Source organism: Lissotriton vulgaris, unplaced genomic scaffold, assembly GCF_964263255.1.
Source record: "Lissotriton vulgaris unplaced genomic scaffold, aLisVul1.2 SCAFFOLD_5093, whole genome shotgun sequence".
NCBI classification, from domain to species: domain Eukaryota; kingdom Metazoa; phylum Chordata; class Amphibia; order Caudata; family Salamandridae; genus Lissotriton; species Lissotriton vulgaris.
Genome location: NW_028241621.1, coordinates 128,143 through 135,000, shown reverse-complemented (window position 1 = coordinate 135,000; position 6,858 = coordinate 128,143). Strand labels below are relative to the sequence as shown.

At 51.7% G+C, this 6,858-nt stretch overlaps 1 protein-coding gene across 1 annotated transcript in view; it reads left to right on the top strand.

Moving 5' to 3' along the window:
- LOC147670602 (biglycan-like) overlaps nt 1-6,590 on the top strand; it is a gene marked incomplete at its 5' end in the record, with an annotated part of 6,776 nt that extends 186 nt beyond the window's left edge. The window contains 2 exons of the mRNA XM_086948137.1: nt 1,620-1,758; nt 5,170-6,590. Coding sequence (XP_086804263.1) covers nt 1,620-1,758; nt 5,170-5,367 — 337 coding nt within the window. The remainder of the gene's footprint in view (nt 1-1,619; nt 1,759-5,169) is intronic.
- Nucleotides 6,591-6,858: the final 268 nt, after the last annotated feature.

Here is a 6,858-nt window from a genome sequence, read left to right as displayed (position 1 = left end):
GGGGTGAGTGGGTGGACCCTCCGGCACGTGTTGTAGTTTGCTAGTCAACACATTGTGAGCCTAGAGTCCGGCCGCCCTAGGAGGACAGGCTGAGTTGAAGACCAGTCAATGCCACCGGGTAGTGCCTCACTTGTGAATGATACAATATGATACAATATAATCACAATCCCAACCAAAGGCCCTGCAAAGCATTATGGGACGAGATTCTAGGGTGCCGCGAATATTATAGCATCCAATATCAAAACATTCCTCAAGGGGCAGCCCTCTCCTGGCTCAGCCGAGAGCTAATACTATAATATTCACTGCACTCGAGAATATAATGCTTTGCAGGGCCTTTGGTTGGCATTGTATTGTTGCCCATAACTCTGCTTGGGGTGGTCCTAGGAGGATGGGACCACCAACGAATCGTTCAGCATGATGTTCTCTTTGTGTTCAAGACATCTGTTTGGTCCTCTCCCTAGGTTAGGGAGACCCCAAAATCATCACCTCTCTCGTTGTCTACATTTTTCAAAGCCCACTCTTGTGAATTGGTGATATGCTCTTTAGCATGTAAAGGTAAAGTTGTTTTACCAAGGCGTTGTGGGTGTAGCGGCTAGCAAATCTCCAGAGTTTATTGTCCAGGGTTAGTGTAATCCTCATTTTACTCATGCGCAGGCTGGTCAACGTCCCTTAAAATGTGTGCCAGTTTTAATGCTGTTTTATTTCTGCACAGCTTCTGTCCTGCTCCCGCATATGTGAACCAGGGAAAGGTGCAGTCAGGGCGGGCTCTGTCTCTTTCCTAAACAAAGTGTCGTAGTGCCAACTGCCCCTGTGCGCCAGATTCCAAACATTTGACATACACGCCTGTCTTACACCTCTTTCTCAAAGGAGGAGCCTTTTCACATTATATTCTCTTTCTATTCCTGAGGCACCATTTTACCAGAGGTACAAGGCCGCACGGGCTCGTATCACACGGAGAGGAAGTTGTTGGTCTTATCTCAAATCATTTCACAGACAACGATAAATCCAACTCAAATGCCTCACTAAGGGGTTCTTTGATAGAGACGCATTTCATCAGGATTACTACAGGGACATGCTTGTTTCCGGTCCAGGGAAGACATGGCTTGGCAGTTCGGGCTGGACTGTTCCCATGAGGCACAGGGTCAGACTGATTTGCATATGGCCATGTCTGAGCTGGGGTGGCAGAGTGGGCTAAAGAGCGGTGATGGATTAAACCCAGATCAATTGACTGGAGGTGAGTGTTTGATTTGCTCAAACGCTCCGTCGATCATCCCCTTTTGTATCGCAGAGTTAGTGTGTAGCCAGGTGAACAGGGGTCTTGGATTAAAGGGCTTTGGCATGTTGATTAATCGATATCTACAAGTTTGAGTTTGGCAGTCGTGGCCAGTCCTCGTTCCTTCATGTATATTGTGCGATCAAAGGAATGTCCCTTTAACTACCGTGATGCAAAGTGGCCAAACCTCTCCCCCATGAACAAATCATAGAAAGAAACCCAGTGAACCTGTCCTGGGTGCAGACGCGTTCTCCCTGGTGATTTCATACATGTACCTGTTCATACTGGGCGACGGTAACTTCCGCTCATGTAAATAAACATGCCTTCTCTGTACCTGACTTTCCAGGCTGGGACTGGGGCACAACAAGATCCGGATGATTGAGAACGGGAGCCTGCCCTTCATGCCCACCCTCCGGGAGCTGCACCTGGACCACAACAAGCTGTCCAGAGTGCCCCCAGGCCTCCCCGACCTCAAGTACCTGCAGGTAAGTCCCTGCGCTCTGCTGCTGCCCGCCGGGCCTTGTCTTCGCACCACCACTCCTCCAGGCATCGTCCCTTCATTTTATCATGTCCGCCGTATTACAAGTGCCATAGGATATAATGGAATAATAATACAGCGGGCGGATCATCCATCCATAACCTTTGTGCCAAAGAAACACCGGCTGCCACATCCTTAGTACACTTAAGACACATAAGAGACAAATCGTAAGTAGGGGAGCGTAGCAGATTCATAGGTGAGCTGTTCTAAAGATAGAGAGCTGCGCTATAGACGGGGACCTGAGTGAGAGGCAGAGCTGTGCGAGAGATGGAGAACTGTGCTGGAGACAGCGAGCTGAGTGAGAGACAGAGCTGTGTGCCACAAAGAGCTGTGCAAGAGATTAAAGACTGTGCTGAAGACAGAGTGATGTACTAGAGAGGGAGCTGTGTCAGAGACAGGTTGCTGAAGCAGAGATGTGCAATAGACAAGGACTTGTCTAGAAATTGGAGAGCCATGGTAAAGAGAGGGAGCTGTACTGGCGAAGGGGAGCTGTGTTACAGACAGGGAGCTGTACTGAAGACCGGTAACCATGCTAGAGACAGGGAGCTGTGGTAGACACATGAAGCTGTTCCAGCGAAGGGGAGCTGTTCTAAAAGTGGGATCTGCATTAGAGGTAGGGTGCACTGCTTGAGTCAATGAGCTGTGGCCCGTGTCTTGTCTTACATTTATGTAGTGTAGCGCTTCGTATCCCTGATGTGGTGACAAAGCACATTAGCAGACACGTCCCACAGTGTACCATACAGTGAACTTGTATGGACAAATGATGTGTTGCTGTTTGGCCTCTGCGGGAAGTGCGTCGATGTAGTGTGTGATTACCAGAGCGATGCTCTTATCCTGGTGGAAGTCACTGCACCTACGGTCACGATACAGCAACGGAAGGTAAAAGATTGAATGCAGAAGCTTTATATTTATTTTTGCAGCGTGAATCTTTTCTGGATTCACTATGCTGTGCATTATTCCGCCATCTAGTGGTTGGGTCCGGAATTGTAGTATTTCTTTATTTTCTTTTCGTGGCCGGAATATGTGTCAGAGACAGGGGGCTGTGTCAAAGACAGGAAGCTGTGTCAGAGGCCGGGAGCTATGTCAGAGACAGGGAGCTGTGCCATAGACAGGAAGCTGTGTCAAAGACAGGGGGTTGTGTCTGAGACAGGAAGCTGTGTCAGAGTCAGGGGGCTGCATCAGAAACAGGGAGCTGTGCCAGAGACGGGAAGCTGTGTCAGAGACAGGGAACTGTGTCAGAGACAGGAAGCTGCATCAGAGACAGGGAGCTGTGCCAGAGGCAGGAAGCTATGTCAGAGAGAGGGACTGTGTCAGAGACAGGGGGCTGTGTCAAAGACAGGAAGCTGTGTCAGAGGCCGGGAGCTATGTCAGAGACAGGGAGCTGTGCCAGAGGCAGGAAGCTATGTCAGCGAGAGGGACTGTGTCAGAGACAGGGGGCTGTGCAAGAGGCAGAGGGCTATGTCAGAGACAGGGAGCTGTGCCAAAGGCAGGAAGCTGTGTCAGAGACGGGGGGCTGTGTCAGAGACAGGGGGCTATGTCAGAGACAGGAAGCTGTGTCAGAGACAGGGGGCTGTGCCAGAGGCAGGAAGCTATGTCAGAGACAGGGAGCTGTGCCAAAGGCAGAAAGCAGTGTCAGAGACGGGGGGGCTGTGTCAGAGACAGGGGGCTGTGTCAGAGGCAGGAAGCTGTGTCAGAGACAGGGGGCTGTGCCAGAGGCCGGGAGCTATGTCAGAGACAGGGAGCTGTGCCAGAGGCAGGAAGCTATGTCAGAGAGAGGGACTGTGTCAGAGACAGGGGGCTGTGCAAGAGGCAGAGGGCTATGTCAGAGACAGGGAGCTGTGCCAAAGGCAGGAAGCTGTGTCAGAGACGGGGGGCTGTGTCAGAGACAGGGGGCTATGTCAGAGACAGGAAGCTGTGTCAGAGACAGGGGGCTGTGCCAGAGGCAGGAAGCTATGTCAGAGACAGGGAGCTGTGCCAAAGGCAGAAAGCAGTGTCAGAGACGGGGGGGCTGTGTCAGAGACAGGGGGCTGTGTCAGAGGCAGGAAGCTGTGTCAGAGACAGGGGGCTGTGTCAGAGACAGGAAGCTGTGCAAGAGGCAGAGGGCTATGTCAGAGACAGGGAGCTGTGCCAGAGGCAGGAAGCTGTGTCAGAGACAGGGGGCTGTGCCAAAGGCAGGAAGCTGTGTCAGAGACGGGGGGCTGTGTCAGAGACAGGGGGCTATGTCAGAGACAGGAAGCTGTGTCAGAGACAGGGGGCTGTGTCAGAGACAGGAAGCTGCGTCAGAGACAGGGAGGTGTGCCAGAGGCAGGAATCTATGTCAGAGACAGGGGGCTGTGTCAGAGACAGGGGGCTGTGCCAGAGGCAGGAAGCTGTGTCAGAGACAGGGGGCTGTGTCAGAGACAGGAAGCTGTGTCAGAGACAGGGAGCTGTACCGGAGGCAGGAAGCTGTGTCAGAGACAGGGGGTTGTGTCAGAGACAGGAAGCTGTGTCAGAGACAGGGAGCTGTGTCAGAGACAGGAAGCTGTGTCAGAGACAGGGGGCTGTGTCAGAAACAGGGGGAGCTGTGCCAGAGGCGGGAAGCTGTGTCAGAGACAGGGGTAGCTGTGTCAGAGACAGGGGGCTGTGCCAGGGGCAGGAAGCTATATCAGAGACTGGGGGCTGTGTCAGAGACAGGGAGCTGTGACAGAGTCAGGGAGCTGTGTCAGAGACAGGGGGCTGTGCCAGAGACAGGGGGCTGTGCCAGAGACAGGGGGCTGTGTCAAAGTCAGGGAGCTGTGTCAGAGACAGGGAGCTGTGCCAGAGGCAGGAAGCTGTGTCAGAGACAGGGGGCTGTGCCAAAGGCAGGAAGCTGTGTCAGAGACGGGGGCTGTGACAGACAGGGGGCTGTGTCAGAGACAGGAAGCTGTGTCAGAGACAGGGGGCTGTGTCAGAGACAGGGGGCTGTGTCAGAGACAGGAAGCTGTGTCAGAGACAGGGGGCTGTGTCAGAGACAGGAAGCTGTTGCTTGTTCCGCCCATTCGCAATGCTTTTTTTCCTGTTCGCGGATGCTGTTTGCGTGCTCGGGGGGAAATATCTTGCAAGCATGCATTTTGAAAGCGCGAACAAACAAAATTCTGCGAAGCCGCGGATCGCAGAATTTTTGGTAATTCCTCGTTCTCCACGGATCGTGAAATTACCCAAATTGCAGCAAATTCAGCGAGCGGAATGGAACTTACCGCCCAGGCCTACTGAATATACGTCATGTTAAAGTACAAATTACGCTGCATTTCCATTTGCATTTTTGTTTTATGCCTACTGGGAAACAATCCCTAGCCTTCTTAAACACTCAACTTCTCGCTTTTGTTTCTCCCTCACCCAGGTCGTCTATCTTCATTCCAACAATATCACAGCCATTGGTGTGAACGACTTCTGCCCTGTCGGCTTTGGGGTGAAGCGGGCCTTCTACCATGGCATCAGCCTCTTCAACAACCCTGTGCCGTACTGGGAAGTGCAGCCCGCCACGTTCCGCTGCGTGAACGACCGCCTGGCTATACAGTTTGGAAACTACAAGAAATAAGCAGGAGAGCGACATGAAGTGAGCAGCAAGGACTGGCAAGATGAACCGACAACAAGCGAGAAAGAGGGCGCGAGAGTCAAACCACACTGCATCTGCTTATTTCCAACCCTACTGCACCCCTCACCCCCAAGCCGAGCGTTGTCTGTCTATAATGGTGGCGTGCTCTCTGCAGCTGCGGCTCCCCTAGGTCAGTGTACATAAACCTCTTGTAGTACTTATTCAGTAACCTCATAGTCAGACCGAGGAAAGTAAAATGGCGGCCTTACGATGACCCTTTCCCACCTGCTGACTTCAGCTCGCGCCTGCGTGTTTGTGCCTTCCCGCTGTCCAAGCTGCGCCCCCGACTACACGCACACAAACATACACTCCCTTCACAGACACGAGCCCACACAAGATGGCGTCCTGAACGCGTGCCAATGCGGAGCATTGAGACTCCCTGCACCTCCGCCCCCAGGATTGTGAAGCGTAGCCGAACTCTCACATTCTACACAAAGAGTTGTAGGAAAAGTCTGACTTCCAAACAGTGGTAATATTTATTTACAATGATTGAATCATAATACAAAAATTATATCCTTATGCACAGATAAGCCTACTGCCCAATCGCCCACACTGATTGTCTGAGAGACACTCACTCCTGAAGCAACAATAGCCTCAGTGCACCCAGATCACTCACGACGAGCTGTCACTGCGCTTATCACCCACCATAGAGCAGAGGAATCACTGGGACAGTATTGCACCGATGGGCCGCAGCGTTATTGCATGAGGTGCAGTGGGCATGGAGGCCTTGGGAGCAGGCCCCCCGGGCACTCGCATACACGGCCCACTAAGGAAGCATGCCCTGAGTCCACAGGAGGAAGAGGGAGAGAGAAGATGCCCCTTCCTCTGATGACTCCATTCCTGCGCCCATATGAAGACAGAGGTCATGACCCCTGCTTGGAGAGAAAGACACCACTGCCCCAACCCGCCCCTCTCGATGCACCAAGGACTTCATCGAAAGACATCTGAGAGAAGCTTTGAAGGACTGCGAAGCTTGCCGACGGATCCGCCTCTTTGTATCTTCTTTTTGCTGTAACCTGCAACTCTTCCTTAAAACATGTATTCGCTCTTGGGTAGTGGTGTGACCTTTCACCTTAAACAATAGTTCTACAATTATCTAAAATCACAGCAAATTCATGCATATGTACATATATACAAAATGAAAGAAAATGTTTTCTACAAAGGTCTGGATGAGTTCTGCGTGGTGATGTCCTGTGTGTAAATAATGCATCCTTGGTCTCAGAGCATACATTGTGCTGTTTTTCAGGGTTCCAGATGAGGCAAAGCCTCAACAAAGAAAGTAAAAATGAACAGTGCTGTAGGGAATGTGAAACTATCAACCCTACTGGTCCAGTAGAGGCCATTTTCATGCCCTTTCACCATGCTCCGTTATTAGTGGCATGCACTGTGTAAGTTTGATTATGAATATGTTTGATCTCTTCGAACAAACAAGAT